Source organism: Mytilus californianus, unplaced genomic scaffold, assembly GCF_021869535.1.
Source record: "Mytilus californianus isolate M0D057914Y unplaced genomic scaffold, xbMytCali1.0.p SCAF_7, whole genome shotgun sequence".
Classification (NCBI taxonomy): Eukaryota; Metazoa; Mollusca; class Bivalvia; order Mytilida; family Mytilidae; genus Mytilus; species Mytilus californianus.
The window spans coordinates 35,897,209-35,921,371 of record NW_026262723.1 but is presented as its reverse complement, the minus strand read 5'-3'; the positions used below and the strand labels follow the sequence as shown (position 1 = coordinate 35,921,371).

General features: G+C 33.3%; 1 protein-coding gene across 1 annotated transcript; it reads left to right on the top strand.

The window, feature by feature from the left end:
* Nucleotides 1-3,171: 3,171 nt before the first annotated feature.
* LOC127710092 (uncharacterized) lies at nt 3,172-15,060 on the top strand. The gene is made up of 5 exons (XM_052215845.1): nt 3,172-3,560; nt 5,241-5,300; nt 8,454-8,516; nt 13,078-13,153; nt 14,101-15,060. Exons 1-5 carry the CDS (start codon nt 3,215-3,217, stop codon nt 14,270-14,272), a joined length of 717 nt encoding a protein of 238 aa, XP_052071805.1. The 5' UTR covers nt 3,172-3,214; the 3' UTR covers nt 14,273-15,060.
* The last annotated feature ends 9,103 nt before the right edge of the window (nt 15,061-24,163 follow it).

The window sequence follows — 24,163 nt, the reverse complement described above, 5'->3', positions numbered from 1 at the left end:
TTTTAGCAGCCAGCTTGGTTCAATTATGTCAAAATAAGCTAAGAAACATCGCTGATGAATTATTCACTTGCAAGAGAGTAATTCGACCTCATTGAATTCGTATTCATGTGACCTTCGATTAAATCCTTTAGCTAGAGATGGTTCGCTAACTATTTATATCTATATCTGCTTATATGACCGCCGGCTGTCTTCGGAGGTCACCTCGATGGTTAATTAGATAGCGTATAAATAAAATACAAACGAAATGCTGATAAATATTATCGAGTCCATGCATCGTAAATTGTTTATTTTAGACTTTTTATAATTTGAAAATAAAATTTTAGTAAGTTATAAATCAAATATGACAATTTGGTCAAATCGTTGAACATGAATTTGACTGCTAATGCGCTTTTAAAGGGACATTAGCTGTCAATTTATGTTCACTGATTTAACTCAAACTTTCACTAGTCTAGACGCCATCTAATTAACCACCGAGATGACCTCTGAAGTTTGTCGACCGTCATATAACCCGGTATAAACATAAATATCAATAAAAAAAGATGACGATCACGTTCAGTTGGATTTCATTTTATAGATTAAAAATATTGTATATATGTTTTACGGATTCAACGAGGTTAAATTAAGTCAATAATACATCAGCGATGTTTTTGAGCTTATTTTGACAAATTTGGGCCAAACTGACTGCATATAACGAAATATTATTTCAAAATCCCACTTTTATTAGTACTTGAAACAGAAAGAATCGTATTCTAAATTTTTGTCTAAATCATAGCTAATGCTCCTTTAAAGAAGTTATTTTTTACTTATTTACAGATTCAGATCTTTTTTTACCAATAAAATCCATAACAGAGTCAACACCATCATTTCTACAGCCTCTTTCTCCACCCACTCAATATAAAGTGAACACAATCTTCTTTTTTTACGAACAAAATGTTGGTTCAACGCGACCGTCCTATTTATATATACATGTCTCTACTTTTTAAAATTTAAAAAAATGTGCTTTAACAGTTGCATTTTCATTTACAATTTTAACCGAGCAACACTCACAAATAAAGGCAAACACATACAATAAATTACATTTTCTCGTGGTTCATAATGATTATATTAATAATAATTCAGAATGACAATGAGTGCATAATCCGTGAAGCTAGCTCCAAGTAGAAGAACCATTATTTTTGTTTGATGCTGTTTTTTAGTGGTATCGGTGATTACTTGACCGACACTCTGAACCAGATTTTTAACTTGCGAGTTTACAAGGTAACAATCCAAAGGAAGACATGTCACCTTACCAAGAGACTTTTTTTTTTTTATCTCGAGCCGACCAGTTTTTGCTCTTTTAAATACTAAGTGCTACGTGCTCAGCGGTGAAGAAGCAAATATCAATTTTCTGTCTATGGTTTAACCCTGTCGGGGTTCGAACCTAGGACATCCCGCACAGGAGGCGAGCACGAGACCACCGAGTCGGAACATTTATAATATATTTTATACGTAAAGAGTCAACTTTGATTGATTAATTCAACAGACATTATCGAAAACCAACATTTGACTCAAATTTTTACCTAAAAATTGTTGCTGTGAATTTGATTTTTGAGTTAATGACATCAAAATCGATTATGGTTTCCCAAGGGCCATTATCAAACTGCTTAGTGATATAAAGATAAGGAGGCGTGGTATGATTCCCATTGATACAACTATCCACCAAAGTTCAGATAAAGTGGATGTGAGCAATTAAAGGCAACCGTACGACCTTCAAGAATGAGAAAAAAACATTGAAAAACGTGAAACAATTCAATTGAGAAAACTAATGGTCTAATTTATATATTTTTTTTTACGAAAAACAAATATGCCAGACATGAACCAAAGACAACCACTGAACTATAGGTTCCTGACTTGGGACGGGCACATACAGAATGTGTTTGTGTGGAGGGGGTAAACACGTTTGCTGGCGCCGAACCCTCCCCTAACCTGAGACAGTGGTGTTAAAGAACAACATAAAGAAAAGGGCTTAACTCATCAGATCGATGCAAAGCAGACAAACATTCAACAAAAACACATACCGGACGTACTAGGGAATTTATACATCAGTCACAACAATAAAGACACAAAGTACAGATATGAGAGTACTCATAGTTACTGATAACTAGTTCAAAGCCACTAACAAATGATAAAAAAAATCATAATTCTAGTGATATTTGGATGTAGTGTTCAAAAGATTTTCCAAAGATAAAAAGTTGTCGGCATATTTCAATCTCTCAATTGTGGTTGTGACATTCAACTTTTTCACAGTAATCCCGAAACCAGACGAGTCTTTTCACGGTGCAATATTCTTCAAAGGTTAGTATATATCTGATTTATGACTCAAATTTTCGTCCATTTATAGGCATTGACTATGACCTTACCCTTTTACCTAGTAGACAGACTTAAAACAATGAGTGGCCTATTCTTTCGACATTTTCAATGCTGGCATGATTAGTCTAAGTTCGGCATATGGTTAAACACGTATTATCCGGAAACAAGAAAACAAGGAAACAAACAATTTCAACCTATTAGTTGCTGATGTGACCCCAAAAAACAACATCAAGAACGCAAAATTCAGGCAATTGTAATAATGTATTAATACTTCTATTTTGCTATGATTGGTAGTTATTTGTATTTCCACATAAAGTACCCTTGTTGACACATTGTCAATGCACTGTGAGATTATACAGTAAATATACTGTACATTTCCATGAGCTTACGTTTTGTTCACTGCTGAATGAAAACTCTTCTTTTGATCATTTTTCAACTAGTTCTGGTTCGCGCGTTATCTATTACAGAATTTACAGAACATATTTAATTTTGAAATTTTGATTGTATATTGAAAAATACAGATTTAATTTAAGGTTCATGCATAGAATTCTTCCAAAGAGACAGAAATATTTCAAGCGGAGAATACACGATTTATCAAAACAGCAATTCCATCAAAGTATATTGCTCTTTTGAGGAAGAGTGGGTATACACCTACATTTCAAAGGAATCTTATAAAAAGTCGGTTGATATTTCAATATTATACTCGACCAGGGACTTTGCCAAATTACGGATTCTCTTCAGCAACGGTACTTAAAATGAAGTTATCGTAGAAAATTTGTCACAGTTTCAAAACAGTTCTACCTTATACTTCGGTAATAACAGTAATACTTCTTACCAAGGTCCGCAACGTAAAAATGCCGATATAATGGCACCATATCTATTTCTAGGATTTTTACCAGTTAGTCTGACCAACAAAAGCACTACACAAGGATACCGTGCTGCAAAACATGACTTTACCTTCAAAAACTGTGACGCCAATCCGAACAGTTATATTACTTTCTACTATAATCCAAATAAAACCTATCCTGGTAGAGTTGGTGTTAGTAATAATTTTATGAACGGTTGGATTAATTGGTCTTCTACATTATCTCAAAGTGAGTATATGAATAATGAATTCTTTTTCGATTTTGAGATGCACATGGGAGGTTGTGGTGGATTCATGACGTCGTATTCTGTGAACAATATCAGCACAGCCTTAGGATTACCTGTTTGTACGTATAAATATAACTCAGAATACGAAATCTTATTTGTTCCAAATCGGTATAGCTTGAAAAAAGTCCGTCTGATTATTTCATTTAAAAAAAAAAAATAATATCCAAAAATGTATAAATGAAATACTCTTCTTTACCTCGTTTAATCCAACCCACCTAAATAGATGTTTGCGTTATGATATAGTTATACAGAAGAAAAAAAACCAAATATACTTAATAATATTGTGAAAACTTATCCCTGGTATATCATCGACCCAGTCTATAATTTAATGCGCCATATACGTGCCGTTTTTCTACATAAGAACTATCGAATCAAATCAGTTGGAAGGCTAAATCGGTTGAAGAAAAAAAAAATGAAAACAACACGTTTTAAATTTCATGCGTCCGAAGCGCTTTTCTGGATTTACCTTCATCAGGAACTCTCAAAGCCGAATATTTGAAAGCCAAGGGTGTCTAAGGACCGAAAACGTTGAAGAGCTATAAACCAAAAGGACTTAAAAAAATAGCCAAATCCATCTAAGGCCAACTTTGCCTGAGGGAGTTGAAACCTTAGTTTCTGTATAATTTCAAAATTTATAAACATGCAATTTAGATAGTTTTGTTATAAATCACGTCAGTACCGAAGTACTGACTACTGAGCTGATGATACCCCCGGGGACTGATAGTCCACCAGCAGAGGTATCGACTCAGTGCTGTAAAAAAATGAAAACAACACGTTATAAATTTCATGCGTCCGAAGCGCTTTTCTGGATTTACCTTCATCAGGAACTCTCAAAGCCGAATATTTGAAAGCCAAGGGTGTCTAAGGACCGAAAACGTTGAAGAGCTATAAACCAAAAAGGACTTAAAAAAATAGCCAAATCCATCTAAGGCCAACTTTGCCTGAGGGAGTTGAAACCTTAGTTTCTGTATAATTTCAAAATTTATAAACATGCAATTTAGATAGTTTTGTTATAAATCATGTCAGTACCGAAGTACTGACTACTGAGCTGATGATACCCCCGGGGACTGATAGTCCACCAGCAGAGGTATCGACTCAGTGCTGTAAAAAAATGAAAACAACACGTTATAAATTTCATGCGTCTGAAGCGCTTTTCTGAATTTACCTTCATCAGGAACGCTCAAAGCCGAATATTTGAAATCCAAGGATGTATAAGACCGACAGAAAACGTTGAAGAGTTATAAACCAAAAAGGACCTAAAAAATAGCCAAATCCATCTAAGGCCAACTTTGCCTGAGGGAGTTGAAACCTTAGTTTTTGTATAATTTCAAAATTATAGATAATTTGATTTCGAGCAAATGAATATACTTCAGTTATTTCAAAAACCTGTTTCAACTCTTTGACACTAATAAAGGCGTGTCCGTTTTGCAATGCAAGATGTATAAATACGCAGCCAAAATATCACAATCAGTAAAATTACAGATTATACAAGTATACTGGTATCTACAGATCTAAGACCGCGAAAACCAGCTCAAACATGTATGTAAATATCATTCACAAGCTCTCAAATGACTGAAATATAAGGGTAACGGTAAATTGTCTCAAAACATATTGATTGATTGATTGGAGGTTGCTTTACGCTGCCTCAGCACAAAAAAGGCTATTTCGCAGAGAGGATTTATTTGTGCAAGGCTTAGAAACGGGTAGAATTCGAGGCAATTCTTAATTTGATTTTGTAGATAAAGACTATACCCAGACCTCATCAACTGTAATAAGAACATCCACAGTGCTCACTACGGGTAAATTTTATACAATTACTGTCTTTTGATGAGGTAAATATGTGGTTTTATTGACTTTTGAAAAAACTGATATTCACTGAGGCCAGCAGCCAAAGGGAATGTTAGTTTTTCTAAAGTCAATTAAACCATTTATTCCATATTGATAGAACTTTAGTAGGTTTTTCTATATGAATGGGATTTTGAATAAATAAGCATATTCACCTGCGGAAAAGTATATTCACCGCGCAAAACGTCGCGTGCTTTTACGTGTATAATTATGTTAAAATCGTTTGATGTACAATTGGTTTTGGTAAATAATTGTCATTACATACATTTATATCTGTACTCTCTCGGAATATGGAATAAAACAATTACTGTCTTTTGTTTCGGTAAATATGTGGTTTAATTGACTTTTGAAAAACTGATATTCACTTCGGCCGTTGGCCTCAGTGAATATCAGTTTTTCAAAAGTCAATAAAACCACATATTTACCTCATCAAAAGACAGTAATTGTATAATATTTACCCCATCAAAAGACAATAATTGTTTTATTCCATATTCCGAGAAAAATGTATGTAATGACAATTATTTACCTAAACCAATTGTACATCAAACGATTATAACATAATTATACACGTAAAAGCACGCGACGTTTTTGCGCGGTGAATATATTTTTTTCTGCAGGTGAATATGCTTATTTATTCAAAATCGAATTCATATAGAAAAACCTACTAATGATCAATATGGAATAAATCATATTATTTGGATTTTCATGATTTTTACAAGGATTGTTATTTCGCGTTTTAAATGTTCTTTTATTCCTTCACTTATCGAAAAAAAACCGACTAAACTTTGGTATTTTCAAAACTAATATGACATGGACACTGATTTATGTATTTGTTAAAAAGAAGACAATAAAAAACAAACAAACAAAAAACAAAGACGATAGCATGGCAGAACTTTAAACAAAACAAAACGACGAACCAGTCCACTATGCACTACACACAAAAAAAACCAAAGAAACGTAGATGCGCATGCAGTTATAGTAGTAATAAGTTGCTGTTCTAATATTAGCACCAATCGTATTGATTATGGTAAGTAAATATTCGATGATAATTAGCCTTCTGTGCTGTAACAATCAAGTGGGAACATAGTAGGGAATATATCTGTGTTAACTGACTTGACATTGATACCCTACAAACCATCATGTCATCCGTAAAACTTCCAAAAGGGATGAATTAAAGTTTACCATTAGGAACATCTATTTTAATAGGTTCCTTGAAAGTAGCTTTGCTCTATCAAGGAAATCATGATAGAAATGAAAGTCCTGGAAGATTGTATCATATACATATATGTGTGCTCCATATGGAGGTGCTACAGGAATATGACAGTTATTTTTCATTCGTTCCGTTGGTTGATATAGTCTGATTTGATTTTGTCAGTTTTTATGGACTTCCCCTCAACGGACCTTGACTTTCAACTTTTAGATAAACTAGACATAACTGTATATGTGGTATTCTTTATTTTGATTATTTATAAATACCATATCAAGAATTACAAAAAATATTACACAATACAGCAGAGCACACCAACCACCAACAATTCATAGAAAATGGACGTACACAGTGCAATATTAACCCCACTCCTAGAGTGGCGGAATAAAAAAACGGCACCTAGTTTGAAAAGCAGGGCAAGCATGTGCTAGCTTCTACAGGAAGGCTCAGATATACTACTTGTCCTTGTTCGATGGAATAGATGCAATTAACAGTCACAAAACCCTTATTATTCAATGAGGTATAGCGGAACGTAAACGCGAAGTTAAATGATAGTGCTAGCTTCTTAAGGGTGTACACCTCCGAGGAGCCAAAAATTTCTGGAATTAAACTTTTTTTCTTAAACTGATTTTTGGGTTTATATGACTGTTAAAAAAATAATTGGTGAAGAAAAAATCATATGGTGGTGCACTTCTTTTTTTGCTACGGCCCTTTGAAAGTACCCAATTTTGATGATTTTCCCATTTTTCATCAATTTTTACCTATTTTTGGGCTATTATCGTGAAAAAAAATCATAGTTCCACAATTAAACTTTTTTTCATACTTTCAATAAAGATGAAGTGGACCAATTTGAATAAATTTAACTTACAAAAACTATAGGTAGGTGTTAATATAAGAAAGTTTTATCATATTTTGATGCTTTTTTGTGTCAAATTTACCATGCTGTCAATTTTGTAAATTTGTGATTTTTCTCTGTTTTGAGAACAAAATGCATATCATTTCAACTTCTTTGTTATAAATGATTGAAAAAATACATATCTAAGAAATTTGAAAAGAAAAAAAGTGATATGGGATGTACATGTTTCTGGTAAAATCATTTCTTGTACCCCTCACCAATTTTCTCAAAATTTTGGCTAAAAAGACTGACTTGATTGGTAATAAAATTTGAAACATTTATTTCTCAAAAACTACTCATTGTAAATACACAATTTTTTCACAGAGTTAAGTTTGATTATAACATTTTTTAAATTCATTTATATTTTCCACCTGTATCATATATTTTGGAAATAATTCCAGAACGAGATTTCAACGAGACTAAAACGTCAGAAAAATACACGTCGATAAGAAAAAGTCAGAAATGCCGTTATTGTCATGGATGAAATGTTCTCTTCATGATTTTATCGAATGAGAATTTGATCATTTACTAGTATTTTGTTTTCTGTACAGAATTTATTTAATACTTATTGGACATAATGTTTTGTCTTAACTTATCCAAATACATGTGCTGTTCTCTTTGTTAGTATTTTTAGTTATCCTTGTACCGTTGGTTGTCATGTATGAACGGCAACTTAGCATTTAGCATAAAATTGATGTCAAATAATGCAATTTGCGTATGAGAGGAGGATTAGTTATAAATACCCAAAAAAGAAAGTATGAGCGGACAAGCGATTTTATATGAAACAAGTAGATTCAATTCTGCAGAAATATTTCCCGTTTCAAGAAGAATAAACAATTCAAATGGAGCTTTATTTCAAATTTATTGAATCGAATCGAAAAAATCGCGACCTGTCATATAGGAATACAATGTACAACTATGATAAGACTGACAAAGAGCAACGGAACGGTATGTCCATATATGAAGTCCTAAAATATACCTGTAAAACATATTCTCTTTTTACAGACGCAGTTGTAGTAACCAATGCAACAACTTCACCGTTAACAAATAAAGACATGAATGAAATAGGTAATGTGTAATAGTAACAAGTGTTGTAGACTGTCCAATGGCAATATTTTTTAAACCGAAGGCATATTGAACTATAGATAAAGAGCACACATTTGAAATATTTCGAACTTTAAATTTTCAACATCCAAAATAAAGGTCTATCGTTAAGGATATTTGACAGAAATTTAAGGAAATTACTTCTTTTTTTGTAGTACATTTTCATATGGTCAAGGTAATTGATAAAACTATTTTGCAAGTACCATGTTAGGCCGTCATCACACTAAACGTCGAGTATTGTAAACCTGTTGACAATTAGTTTCATGTAATGAACAATGGTTTAACATTAAATTTGTTCTCATTTGTACATCAGTTTTAACTTCGTGTACCGGAGATTTGTTCACATGTTATTAGTCATTATTTCAGACAAAGTTGACATTAGATGAATTTGGTTTCTATTTTTAAGTCCATCTTGGTCATTTAGCACCGAAAGTTTTTACGAATTTAATTTTGTTTTATACGTTTTAATAACAATACAGTATAATCAAAACACGCCTGCATGTAAAAGGCGTACCCGATTTACTAGTTCACGATTATATCATTGCCATTTTCAGTATTTTCACAAAACAGTTTTTGCAGAAGAGACAAAAAACTACAGAAATTTCTTTTCTCTATCTGTCTAGCTGATAGTTTATATAAATATTTTATTTTCAAAAATATAATAAAAAGTATAGCTTGTTCATGGAGCTTGTACGCACGAAATTAAAAGAATTTAGGAATAAATTGGGACCACGTACTTTTTTCCTGCTATGTAATAGATAGATACATTTGATTTGGGATATGCAGAATGTGGTGGGATTAATCTGATTTAACCCCCTCCCCAAACCTGGGACACTGGTGCAAAAGTACAGCAGAAGAAAAAACTTAAAAAGTCAATTGAAAAACTCATCAGATCGATACAAAGCAGAATAATATCTAACGAAATAAACTCATCATAGATACCAGGATTGAAATTTTGTAATTGCGCCAGACGTGCGTTTCGTCTACATAAGACTCATCAGTGACGCTCGAATCAAAAAAAGTTAAAAGGCCAAATCAAATAAAGTACGAAGCTGAAGAGCATTGGAGACCAAATATTCCCAAAACACAGACCGGACGTGGCAGGGTATTTCAATATCCCCACAACAAAAAACACTAAGTGCATATCTGAGAGTACTCGCAGTTACTGACAGCCAGTTCAAAGCTAATTACAACTAACAACAAAAAAATCATTTATCTATTTAAGACTAAAATATCAATCAGTACACACCCAACATCCAATTTATTTAGTGTAAAGACGTCATTAACGTCATTAACAGTCAGAGAAAACATGACCTTGTGCAATGTCAAGATACAGGTATCGACAGATTGTATATAACAATAATTCTTATATGATTTGCATATCTACAAATACTTGAATCCGATTGGTCCGTTTGAATATTTTGCTTTGGTTTACACTTCGATAAATCATGTTGCCGAAACTACTTTCGTAACCTTCACTGTGATCGTTTCATGCGCGATACTCATGCATGGGATCCAGGGGGGTTCTCTAAGCAAATTGAAATTAAAAAATCAAATCAAATACATAACTGTTGTTTCTTTTTTAACGCATAACAAAAAGAAAAAAAATGTATTAAAGCTTGGAAAATGTATAAAATTAAACATGTTAAAATAAAATAAAATTCCACGAAATGTCATGAGTGATCATGGCGTCATACGAATGAAAACTATCAAGCTGATGCTTATTCCGTTACTTGTTCGCTTCAAATTGTAATGTCTCATTGAAATGAAGTTTTTGTGGTAGGTGTCATTTCATTTAAGATTCATTAGCATTAATCGAACAGTTAAGGATTTCACAAAGTTAAATTAGTTAATATGGCGGATAACTCCTTAGTTACGACATGTCAATTGCGCATTTGATGGTAAATAGTAGCTAATAAACAAAACATTGTTCATTAAAAATTGCGAATTTTTGGCTTAAGAATTATAAGGATTAAACACATTTTTTTGTAGAGGTTATGATATGTAAACTGCATCGCTTACTCACAAACTTTACATAAAAGTCCTTCGGACCTTTATTCAGTTTGTGAGTTAATCGCCCCAGTTTACACATCAATTACCTCTAGAAAAAAATGTGTTTAATCCTATAAACATATTTAGTTTGGTTTTAATTTAGTAATAACAAAACCCAATATCTATACCAATAAAAACAATATTCAAAGATCTAATTACAGTGTTGAATTGACAGCCTTTCAGAACAAGCTAATTTAAAGGATCGATAAGTATACCCGGATTGTATCGTAGAGTATATTTGATGAACATGACTTAATTTTATTTCTTGAAAAATCTGCAATTCAACTTTTTGAATATTCTATAACTTATCACCTTAAGCATAATTTTAGATTGAACTGGGTTTAAGTGAAGACAAATTCTCATCTTAAATTTTTAAGATTTTTTTTTTTACAAAACTTTAATTTCTAGCATCTTGATGTAGTAAACAAATACAATGTTATAAACAGAAATAAAAATACCAAAGTTAGGTGACAATTCACAGCGATTAGGCACTTAATGGAATGTGTTTTTTTCAGCTGAGTATGGGAAAAATTGACATTTAGTGCTTACATGTACATATTGGAAATCTTTTTCATAGGTTCGAGATCAAATAAGGACAAGGCGGCTTTTTAGGTATCCACAAAGCCTTTAAGCGAATTGAACAATTTATCCCTACGTGTTTTATAGAGTATTTAGACTCATAGTACTGGTTCTAGAAAAAGACGTGAGCATTTTATACCAGAACCGTTTTGTCGTACATTTGGAAAACGAGCTGCCGTACTGTAAATTTGTCAAGTCGAGCAAGTTGTCGTACTCTCAGTCCGAGTCTATTTCTTCCGGATATTCTTTCAAAAACACATTTTTCTCCGCTTCGATGGTACACAATTTCCTGGTCCCGATAGAATACACAGTGGGCATAGGTATCGATAAATAACATTTTTCTAGAAATATGTAAAATTGATAACATAATTATGTTATATCATGTACAAATCCACTGTATATAAATATTGATATCTCACAAAATATTAATTGGTCGAGATTTTTCTTTGTGATGTTGAACAAATATCATACCCCCTCTTAGCATCGTACTCCCCTCTAGACATATTTCAACAGGAAATCAAAACAAAAAAAACCTTAAAAACCATTTTATAGAAAATATTTTGGTAAGTATACTACTTATGCCATGTCATTATGAAATCCAGGGCATATGAGAAATATTGCGTGCATTTGCATATTTTCTTTTTTGGAAGACAGAGACAGTAGTGAAAAAAAAAATCGCCAAAAAGAAATATCACTTTTCGAGAAAAGAGAAAATTCGAATATCTCGCACAAGGTAATGAGGATAATGTTTTAATAATCGAGTTATAGTAGATTTCATCAACTTTATGATTTTGACCCTTTTAGTGAAACAAATGCAGGAGAAATTGGTTTTACTTTAACATGAAATGATGTCCCCCATGAAATATTGTCCATCGGACAAAATTTCATATAAAATAGTGTCCTTGTCCATGAAATTTTGTCTCCTCCTTCTGGACAATAATTCACTGCGAAATTCTGTCCATTACAATATTTCACTGTTAAATACTATCCATGAAACATTTCTTAATCAAATTATGTCTTCCCTGAAAAATTCTCTGCAATGAAATTGCGAGTGTTTCTGGATTTTTAAAAATATTTTTCATGAAAAGTATGTGTATAACATGGGACATACTATAGTATTGTATACTATTCCCAGGTATAACCATAAATAGCAGCATAAATTAATTATGCAGGTTTGTTTATTATAATATCAATCAAATAAAACACTTCAATGATATCAATATCTAAAAAGTGAAATAACAAAAATACCGAACTCCGAGGAAAATTCAAAACGGAAAGTCCCTAATAAATTGCAAAAGCAAAAGCTCAAACACATCAAACGAATAGATAACAACTGTCATATTCCTGCTTTGTACAGGCATTTTCTGATGTAGAAAATGGTGGATTGAACATGGTTTTATAGCTAGCTAAACCTCTCACTTGTATGACAGTCGTATAAAAATCCTTTTTTTATTGAATGTTTGAACAAAACAAACAGACATAGGTAAAAATATCAAAAATAGGGGTACAGCAGTCAACATTGTGTTATAATCTTAATCACTATAAAAACAAACAAATATGTCAACAAAGAAAATCAAAAAGGCATATCGACAAAGCACATAGTCAAAAACGAAGGCAAGAATACAAAAATTTACCATAGCACAATAACACAACGACGAGATGTATAAGTACCGAGTCACGTCAAATGGATATTACCAAAAAATAGACTAAACAGTAAAAGTAAAATATTAAATGATTATAACCTCCCTTTCAAAATTTTATGACAATCCATCTATGAATAATTACAAGTTTCTGGGTAAAGGCTATGCTTAGTTCCCAGATTACCAGAACCAAGTGCTTAGAAAGGAGAGACAAGAATGGTATAAAGGTTAAATGTTTTCAAACTTTATTTCAGGAATGGTTATTGGACTTGTTGTGGGTCTGGTATTGTTCATACTTGTTCTGGTTGTAATTTCTATATTCATTCGAAGGTATTGTTATTTAAATGAAACTAAAAATTCTAAATATCCAATAGATTCCGTCTCTACGATCAAAATATTAAATTGTATCATTTTGTCATTTCAGATGCTAAAAAAATTATAGGTAAATTCTTTGTTCTTACACCAATATAAAAATAATAATGTGCAGCTTATGTACTGAAGTTTGAATGATTAAGATGTTTTCAACCAATTGAAATTTTTCGGGTTACTAGTATTTGTTGAAAATAATAGATAAGACGCTTTAGATTCTGAAAAGGTCTAATTATATTGCATTTCAAGAGGATTTCGATAAATAATCTGAAACATCATGATATTTCTGAAAACGACAAAAGAGTAGAGCAGAGTCTTTTAAGCAATTACAGTTCTGCATCAAGTAGACAAAGCAATTGCGTAACTTTAAAATAAATAGATATATTGATTTTGTCTTCAGAAAATATATGATCCACTGTGCCGTATTTTAGTGACAATATCAGACTGAGTTAATGAGCTGTGGGTGATATTTCGGTACCGACAATCTTTGAAAACGAAATTATATGGGTATGATATACATCATACATGCTACAGCATCTTCTGGCATATATATACATGCTACAGCATCTTCTGACACAACAAATCATAAAAAATAATACAGACACAGCATTGCTTTCTAACCATGATCTTTTTCACAACGACAAGGAGACTAAAGGTAGTGAAGAGAGTAACAACGTGCAAAAAGAAACAAACCTATCTCAATCTAAATCCTATGATTGATGGAAAAAAGTTGAAAAAAATATGAAATGGGAAAAGTAAAAAGGAGTCATTTATTCATATCATAATATTATCCTCTTATTGTCATGTGCATTAGCATGTATGAATAATAAAAAAACGGTAGTTACAATCCATAAAGTTTGTTTAATCATAATGATGTAAAACTATACGCTTTATTTCAAATATTTTAGGTCTTTTGGATCGAACAAATTAAAAGAATCGAAGGAATGTTATACTGGATCTCAAAATAATGATATGGCACGTGAGACTGGACTTCCAAACAACACTCAGTACCTGGATTTAAAAAAAGACAACTACCGATTATCACTACCAAAACCCCGCAAACCGTGCAGTTTCTGGTAGAAAACGAGATTTAAAGCAAACAAATTCAAATTATGATTATGCTACTGTTGACCCATCTAGTGAACAAAGTCATATTTCTGAGATAATATCTAACAATGCATCTTCAAACAACTACTTAGTTTTAGACCCAAATATAACGGGTTATAACCGATTTGAAGGTAAAACCAAAAACTGATCAATATGAACTTGCCCATCCAATCAATACGCGTAATGATAAAACAGGCTTTATTACCAAACCAGATCGCACAGATAATACGTATGGTCTTCTTGAAGAAGGGGTGTATGATTCATCACGCGACAAACGACATAAACAATCTACAACCTACATTTACAGTCATACTGTCGATACGGTATATGATTCTGCAAGTCGTTTCAGGTCGGATTCGGAAAATCAAGACACGTACGATCATTTCATTGGAGGGAAAACAGAAGACAATTACGATATTTCAAAATGTTCTTAATTTTTCAAATCACACAGAATACACTTTTCTATCAATTATCATATTCTTTGAAAAAGTCTTTTCTGTAACAGTTATTAACGAAGGAAATACAATTCCTCAGAAAAAAAAATTTTGTCAGTCATTTTGCCTGAAGTATTCCCATATCTCAGAGACTAGAAAGCAATAATTCTACTCTAATTTGTCGACAAAGAGAACACAATGTCTACTTTTTGCAGCCAATGATAATTAATAAAATATTATATAGAATATAAAAATAATGTATAAATTCAGGGGTAATAACAACAAGAAGGTAAAACAGAAAAAAAAATATAACAAAAAGAAAAAACGTAAAGAAAAAAAAAATAACAAAACAAAAACGTAAAGAAAAAAAAAATCAAACAAAATGTTTTTTATTTGTTATGTTAAAACACACTTGTGACGTAAATCTATTGTTTTAACTCTCCATTATTTTCCAGGAATAAAGAGTTATTTTCTATTGTCCGCCTTTAATTAGGAGTATGAAATACCCTGAGGGAAAAATCTTTGTGACTAGTACCTAGACTTTGTAACCGATGACAACAATTTACCTATAAGACTTGCCAAAAGTACATTTGGTGTTTATTTTTGTCCCCTCTAACATTGTTTCCTATCAAAATGCAGTAATTTTACTTGAAACCCCCTTTTGAATTAATGTTCCATATTACTGCGTATTTTTATAAGAAAAGTGAAAGAGAAGAAAATAAAAATAAAAAATGTACTTGTAAGAAGTGGTTACAAACATCAAACAAGGAATACATCTGCACTTGTGTTCGTGGTATCGGTGTTAAGGAGACATGACGACTGAAAAAAAAAGAATATAGGAGCACTGCATATTTATTACTATACTCAGACATTTCTAACATCAAAACACAACACTGACTGAAATATTTCACTTCACTTCATGGAAATATTCAATGTAATTGACAAATTGCATTCAGATTTGGATATTTTGAACTTTCCGGAATCATCGTTTTCACTATCGGTTCGTCCTTGGAGAACGGAATTGATTTTCCTTTTCTGTTTTTCGTTTGTTCTTTTGTAATTTCTTACAGCATTCGATCTATGACCCGTGACCTCGAATATTAATTGCACATTTACACCAGCGTCGTACATCCTAGTTGCGGCAGAAGCTCGAAGTGAGTGGTTAGTGCGGTAACCACCTATACCGGCTTCCTGACAAATGCTAGCTACAATGTTAGCAAGGCTATGTCTACCAATTGGTTGATCAGCATACCAAATGTTTCCGTTTGGAATTTTCAAAGGTCCCAAGTACAACGCAACGGCTTTCCTAGGAAACGGTGGACAGTGAGAAACATACAATTCAAACAAATTCACAACGTACCTAGCTTGATTTTCGGTATTTTGATATGCCACCACAGATTTTCTTTTAACGTGTTTATGCTTGATATCTCCTTGGTCTGCCTTTGATTTTGCTTCAGTATAAATCAAACACTTTGAACCATTCTTTTCATTTATTTGAAACTGCGATAAATTTCCCCCTTTAAAATCTCTGTGTTCCTGGCCACCTCTTAACGCAAAGTTTAAACCTATTAAATAGACTAGCGTATTTAATAAATGACGAGCGTTATCAGATCCTAAAAAACCGCTTGCCCATAACTTTTCTTCCTCCTCCAAAGAAATTTCTTCGGCCTCTTTTTTAGGAACGCGAACTTCTGCTCGTAATTTCATTACATTATCTAGGAAATTTTTTATCTGAATAAAGCTAGAATCAGATAGAAACTTGTGATTATGTCCAAGTGTATCCATGTATAACAGTAAACAAATAACTAGAGAATATCAGCGTATCTGGGGGATATTCAGTTTTATTCCATATTGATAGAACTTTAGTAGGTTTTTCTATATGAATGGGATTTTGAATAAATAAGCATATTCACTTGCGGAAAAAGTATATTCACCGCGCAAAACGTCGCGTGCTTTTACGTGTATAATAACGATACAATGTTTGACCTTTAGTTGGTTTTGGTAAATAACTGTTATTTTATACATATTTTTCTCGCTCGGAACATGGAATAAAACAATTACTGTCTTTTGTTTCGGTAAATATGTGGTTTCATTGACTTTTGAAAAACCTAGTGACATTCAGTTTTTCAAAAGTCAATTAAACCACACATTTACCTCATCAAAAGACAGTAATTGTATACCATCAGTTTTACGAACTTCACAAATGAAGCGGGAAATGGAATAATTCAATTCATCAAGCGACATTTCAACCAGATCTACGCGAATTGGACTAAGTCCCCCATTGTCCCACATTTGGATCATTCGCCCTAATATTTCTGGTAGATTTCCATAGTTGGAATATGGTCGTTGCCCACTTGATTTTGCTTATGGTAATGTCAGCAAACCTACAATATTAAGAAACAATTATAAATATTCTAGCAAACACGCAGCAAAAATACATATCTACTCTATATTTCAATATTATTAATTGAATATTGCAGTTATGAGAGAGAGAGAGAGAGAGAGAGAGAGAGAGAGAGAGAGAGAGAGAGAGAGAGAGAGAGAGAGAGAGAGAGAGAGAGAGAGAGAGAGAGAATGCGAGAGAGAGAGAGAGAGAGAGAGCGATAGCAAGAGAGAGATATACACCTCCCTTGATCAGTAGAGTTGAATGTATAAAAAAGTATGATTAGGCTAGACGATAACGAGACAGCAACCTAACGATATTAAAAAAAATGGTCTATGAAGGTCAGCATACACGACTAAAAACGAATATTTTTTTTAATAATGTATGAATAAAGGGAGACGTGGTGTATACATCAATGAGACAGCGACCAAACGATACAATATAAAAGATATCTAGATCGGAGACAACATATACAGTTTTCACAATAAACAGTTTCATATCGTCCCGAGTTTAAAAAAGTTAATAACTTAACACACACTGTGAAAGATCTGACAATACGAAAATTCGAAATTCCTAAAAAAAAATAAAAAAAAAAACCTAAGAAGATAGGACATGCATATATATGATTGTTTTATGTCACTATTTATATCTAACTATAGAATTATACATTGCTCCGAAATAGCTCCCGATATAGAAATGTAGTATTTAACCGTATTTTGTATGACCGGCTGTAATTAAGTATCAAATGGAAATTAAATTCCGAACCTTAATCTTACTATCCATATCTGTAAATTCGTTGGTTAAAAACTTAAATAAATAAAATTGAGAATGGAAATGGGGAATGTGTCAAAGAGACAACAACCCGACCATAGAGCAGACAACAGCCGAAGGCCACCAATGGGTTTTCAAAACACTGTTTGTGTTTTACCATGATGTATTGTATAATATATGTAACAGTTCTTTTTTGTGCACAAATAAGCCAAAAAAAAAAAAAAAAAACAACAAAAAACAGTATGAATAAGAAGGCGATATTGGTCAAACTTTTGTTTAGTCCGACTGTGACAAAATACCGACAAAAACCAGACAGCTGGTCGAATCTTTTGTGAGAAGTTATTTGCGAATTTCTAAATATCAAACTTAAATATTCATTTCAATACAGACAAGGGAAATTACACAAACTTCCTTATTTTTTTATGTACAGATGAACGAGAAGACTTTATCACGGCACACAACTGATCCTTATCATTTTGTATGAGACCTTTATGATGTAATCATGCACAAGGGAAGACTGCTTTACATTTTTTCCAGAGTTAAATGGGCCCTGTTATATATATTTCTTAGTTAACTAAGTATAATCGAAAAAATATTGACATGATATTTGACTGACTGTTGATTGCTTAACGTCCAGTGGCAACTATTGCATAACCTAAATGACGACAAAGCACGCACAATGCCTCATGATTTAGTATTACTGTTTATTTTGTGTTTTGAACAAAACGTCTGTTTATATATATATCAGACATAAGTTACTTACTTCTTTGATTGCATATCTTAGACTTCTTTATTTGTCTTTGGCTCGTGAAATCTTGAAGTTGATGGTTGATGACCTTTACTTTCAATTTTTGAGACATTTATAAGTAATTCATCGTCAGACTGTGTTAATCTCGGATTGGAAAACATCTACATCTACATCTACATCGTTGAAATGCAAAGGGTCTAAGACCTATCACCTAAGTACTAATTAAGTCATTCAATATGGTGCTCATTAAAACATATTTACATGTGAAATTAAAATTTAGTGTTTGTTGCGTGACTACTCTGTTAAATAAGATGTGAGGCTGTTCTTGAATGCCTCTGCATCTTCTATATTTAACAGTCTTGATGGTAAGGTATTCCAGTCTTTGATGGTCCGTGGAAAGAAGCTGTATTTGTAGGTGTTGGTTGAAGTTTGAAGGTTTCTAAATTTACTTTGGTGATATTTCCGTGTTGTCCTGCTTTGTTGTTCTACATAATCTGGAAAATTTATGGCTATTTGTTTATGTAAAGCTTTGTGGAACAAACAAAGCCTTTTTATTTTCCGTCTGGTCTCTAATGATGGTAATTTTAGCTCATTAGAAAAACTTTCGTCTTCAGAAATATCAGAACATGCAACTGAATATGTTTTACTAGTAGTAGTAGTATCATATCCCAAGAAAAAATTACATAAATCCAAGTTATCATCATTGGTTTCTTGTGAAAATGTGTTTTGCGTAAGAAATATTTCCTCAACGTCCGAACGTGACATAATCCAAACTTGGACACTAGCTACTATGGACGTTATTGTTAAAATCAACCCAATTTAAAGCAACTGTTGTAAAAAGAACTCACTAGTGAGTTTATAACTACTCACATAGTTAAGTAAATTCTTTAAAATTTTAAAAGGTTCAGTGAAGGGAATGTTCAAGTGATCAATAAATTATATATTTTATTGTATTACTAAAAAAGCAAATATTGTAGTGTATTTGTTATTTTTTAAGTGTGTTTTAAGTGATAGAATGACCAAATAACTGTCCATTCCTGTGAAATTATGGGCGTTGACCCTTCGGGCCTCCGCTCCATCATTTCCTAGGAATGGACAGCTATTTGGATTTTCTTTATAACCTAGAGTAAGTTAAAATAAAGACGATTGTCTTATATGTATCTGTATATATACGTTGAAGATACCAATTCTGGCTTTATCCAACGGGAGAGAAAGACGCATATTGACGGTGTTGAAGAGCTACCTTAAGCTCTCAACTGTGTTAGCGCATACAATACTGTCTTCTGCAGATGGTGCCAATGAATTATTATCTTGACAAAGAAAGATTTCTTATATGGATCCGTATTATATGGTATAGTGTATAGTACCTTCGTATTGTTCTACAATGAATTTGACACTATATTGGCACTTTCAAAGTTATCAAATTTTTTCGTGAAAATTTGTCTCTTAGGTTTACTTTTAACAAAAAAACCCGTTAGGATCAACAGCTGGGACCAAACCCTCAAACACTTTGTAAAGAAATACCAGCCGTTGACTTGTTCTTCTTGACTGTAGATTATCCAGTTCTAACTCGGCTAGCATTTTGGTGACCGACTCTAGATCTGTAATGGCCTGTTATAAATCTGGCTGCCCTACGTTGAATATTTTCCAGTTGGTTTATATCGTGGTATGTATATGGATCCCATATTATGGCCCCATATTCAATAGTGGATCTTACTAACGACATAAATGCGGTCTTTTTGCAATCTTTTGGGCAAAATCTTAGATTTCTTCTAAGAAAACTGAGCGTGGAATTGGCTTTCTTGGCCACATTTGAGATATGTGTAGTCTATTTCAGGTCTTCCGATATTTGCTAGCCTAGATATGGATTATGTTGGACTTGTAGTACGTGTTCGTCAAGGCTGTACATTTCTGAATTTTGTTCTTGATACTCAATATGTAGCACTTCTTTGCATTGAAGCGCATGTCCCAGTCTTTGACCCATACTTCTAGATTTTGGAGGTCTTTTTGTAGGAGTGTATGGTCATGTTGTGAATTAATGGTCCTGTATAGAAGGCAGTTATCTGCAAAAAGTCTGACCGATGATTTAACTGCATCTGACAGGTCTTTAATGTGGCAAGGGAAGAGAAGGGGTCTTCATACAGTTCTTGTGGAACACTGGAGTCAACTGTAGCTTCTCACCATCAACAACTGCTTTCATTTTCCTTTAAGTCCTCTCACACCATGTTTGTCCATTTAATGAAGTAGTTTGTTATTTGGCACGGTATCGAATGATTCAGAGAAGTCCAGGATAGCTACATCGGTTTGTTTTCCTGCGTCAAAGGATTTCATAAAGTCATGTAATATACTAGCAGTTGGGATTCACAGGAATAGCCCGATCTGATTCCATGGTTTAGTGATGTAAGTACCCTGTGCTTCTCTAGATGTTTAAGCACTTGTCTACAGATAATGTGTTCTAGTAGCTTGCATGGTACAGATGTTAGTGATACTCCCTTTTTGAAGACACTTGAGATATTTGCACTAAGCCAGTCTCTTGGTAGCGAACCAGTATTTATATATTTTTCAAATATTAATGGAAGTCCAGGTGCTAGTTGTTTCGAGTATTCGGTTTTGTATTCCATCTGGGCCTGATGCTATAGTTTATTCAGTTCTTTTTTTCCTTGCCTGCTGGTATAGCCCTGTTTTCTTCTTCAACATTTTCCTGATTTTGTGATTTATCCAAGGTAGGCTGGTTTTTGAGCGCATGAGTTTTGATGGTATGTGTTTGTCCAGTTTTGTCTTTCTTAAACTTGTCCAATAATTCCTGTGCTCTGGCACCAGTTTTATACATGTCAGTGATGTTGGTTGAAAGTATAGTGAGGTCTTTGTGTAGGTCTTCCCATTTTGCTTTGGAGTATATATAGCATTTGCGTTGCTTCTAACTTTGGTAGTGTGGTTTTATGTCACAATCTGTTACAATCATATCGTGGTCAGATATTCCTGGAGCATTTGTAGATGTTTTGATAAATGACGGGTTTGTAGTCAGTATTATGTAAAGTATGTTGTTGCCTCTTGTAAGTGTATCTGTATTATTGAGTGTGATATGATAAATTCCATTAATGCTCTTTGAATTTCCTTGTCTTGTGCATTTAGCTGTACAGACATGGTGTTCCAGTTCTGGGGAGTTGAAATCTCCAGTTGGTATTATGTTTGGGTTTTTTTTTTGAAATCTGGTCTAATGATTTATCTACTTCTTTGATATCTACCATGTTCTGATGTGGCATGTAGAATGAACCTATCGTGAGGTCTTTTTTGTCTTTCAGTTGTATTTTTACCCATCCAATCTCGCATTTTGTTACAAATTCTGGTTTTTCCATTGCAATTACATGTATGTCGTTTTGTACAAGAATGAAAACACCGTCGCCCATTGCTGTAGTCTGTGTAGTTTTCAGGGAATTCACTAGATTTAATTGCATCTTTAGTGGGTTTTTCCATGTTTTTCTCCATTAAGCCAAGACTCTGTGCCGCAGCTGTGAAGTTTTCTGGGAAAACTAAACTAGATTTAATTGCATCTTTAGTATGTTTTTTCCAGGTTTTTCTCCTTTAAGCCAAGACCCTGTGCCGCAGATGATGTCTGGTTTGATGTAATTAACTACAGCTAGAAATTCAGAGGTCTTGTCCCTGATGCGTCTACAGTTTAGTGTTAGGATTCTTAGGTTTTGCTTCTTTGGTGTGTTTAAAACGTAACTGCAGTTAGTTCTGTTCTTGCTTGTGTTACTTTTTGGTGTGTTATTATGCATGGACTGCTGGTTTTTAGTGGACTGAATGCATATGATGTGATGGATTCAAATTTACTGCTATGGGTTAAAGGATCAAAATAGTTTGAAGTGTTCAATTTATAATTGTGAAAAGTAAAGGTTGAGACATTGATGACTTCACATTTATAACACAGCCATTGCACGTTAGATCTTTGCAGTAAATCGTAGTCTGCGGAACAAAATTCTATGCATGTTCTATGGTGCCAGATATAACAGTCGTCACTGCATACTCTTTCGAATTCCATGTGACTGAGTGTTCACAAAGTCCACATGGGTAAATACTTTGTTTTTTGTTCTTGGTCCAGGGTTTTGTCCATTGTCCTGTGCAGGAAAATTTTTATAACTATTGAATGATTTTTATTTGGTTTAACAGGTAATATCATTCGTTGATGATCATTTGCTGTTTAGAAGATTTGTAAGTAAGTGACGATGGTCCCATGATTTTTCATTGAAGATGGATTTTCCGATGTGACATATGAGAATCACTGCTATAATTGAAGTAAATATTTTCATCTTGTAGAATTTTGCGATTGTTTGAAAGCTTAAATGTTGGATTACTGTTAAGGTCCTCGGTTTAGCTCGGAAGAGCCCGTGATGACTGAAAGCAACAACAGCAATTACCAACAGTTAAGTTGTGCTTGCTCGGTAATCTTCTTTAGCCAGGTCTTCGCCAACAAGTTGTCTGGGTGGATTCCTTCAGCGTATAGATTGTGGTCATATTGTGTCCTGGTTGTACATGTAGCTGTTCTGTGGTCTCCTTTTTTTATATTTAGATTTTACGCAACTTTTTGGAAGTTTTGGTCCTCGGTGCTCTTCAGCTTTGTACTTGTTTTGGCTTTCAAACTTTTTTCATCTGAGCGTCACTGGCTAGTCTTGTGTGGACGAGACGCACGTCTGGCGTATTGGATTTTAAACCTGGTGCCTTTTGTTAGCTATTATTCGTGTGTTTCTTTGTCCTATATGCTCTCCCATTTATTTGTATTGTAATCCTGTCATGTAATGTTGTCATTTTAATGTTATATTTAACATTGCCATAAAAGCGGGAGGTTTGGCATGCCACAAAACCTGGTTCAACCAACCTTTTTTTTCTTAAAATGTCCTGTACCAAGTCAGGAAAATGGCCATTGTTATATTAAAGTTCGTTTCTGTGTGTGTTACATTTTAATGTTGTGTTTTTGTTGTGTCGTTGTTTCCCTCTTATATTTGATGCGTTTCCCTCAGTTTTATTGTTTGATTTGTTTTTATCTCTATCGATTTATGAGTTTCGAACAGCGGTATACTACTGTTTCCTTTATTTATCTGTAGATCAAATGAAAATTTGAGAGAGTGGCTGTTAATGCTGGGATTTAGTTCTTTGACGATACTGTTGTGACAAGAATTCTAAACTGACCATTTGAGGCAGAAAATTGTGAACTCTCATTGAAAAATAGGCATACAGTAAAATGTGGACTGGAGACACAGGCAGGATTGGATACTTTATATAATCTTGAATGTTGGAATGATTGACTGCTAAACATTTCATTTACAGTATGTATTCTGAAATGCATTCAATATGTTAAATTGTTTAGAAATGCTTATATTTACTCTTCGCAGTGATGACTTGGTATGCTAGTAAATTATCCTGTTCTATAAATTTTCAGGCGATGTGTATTTACGGTGGCAGTTCCAGCGGTATATTGAGTGTGCTGGTGTTTCAAGTATTGTTATTTTGCAGTTGGACTAATTCAATAA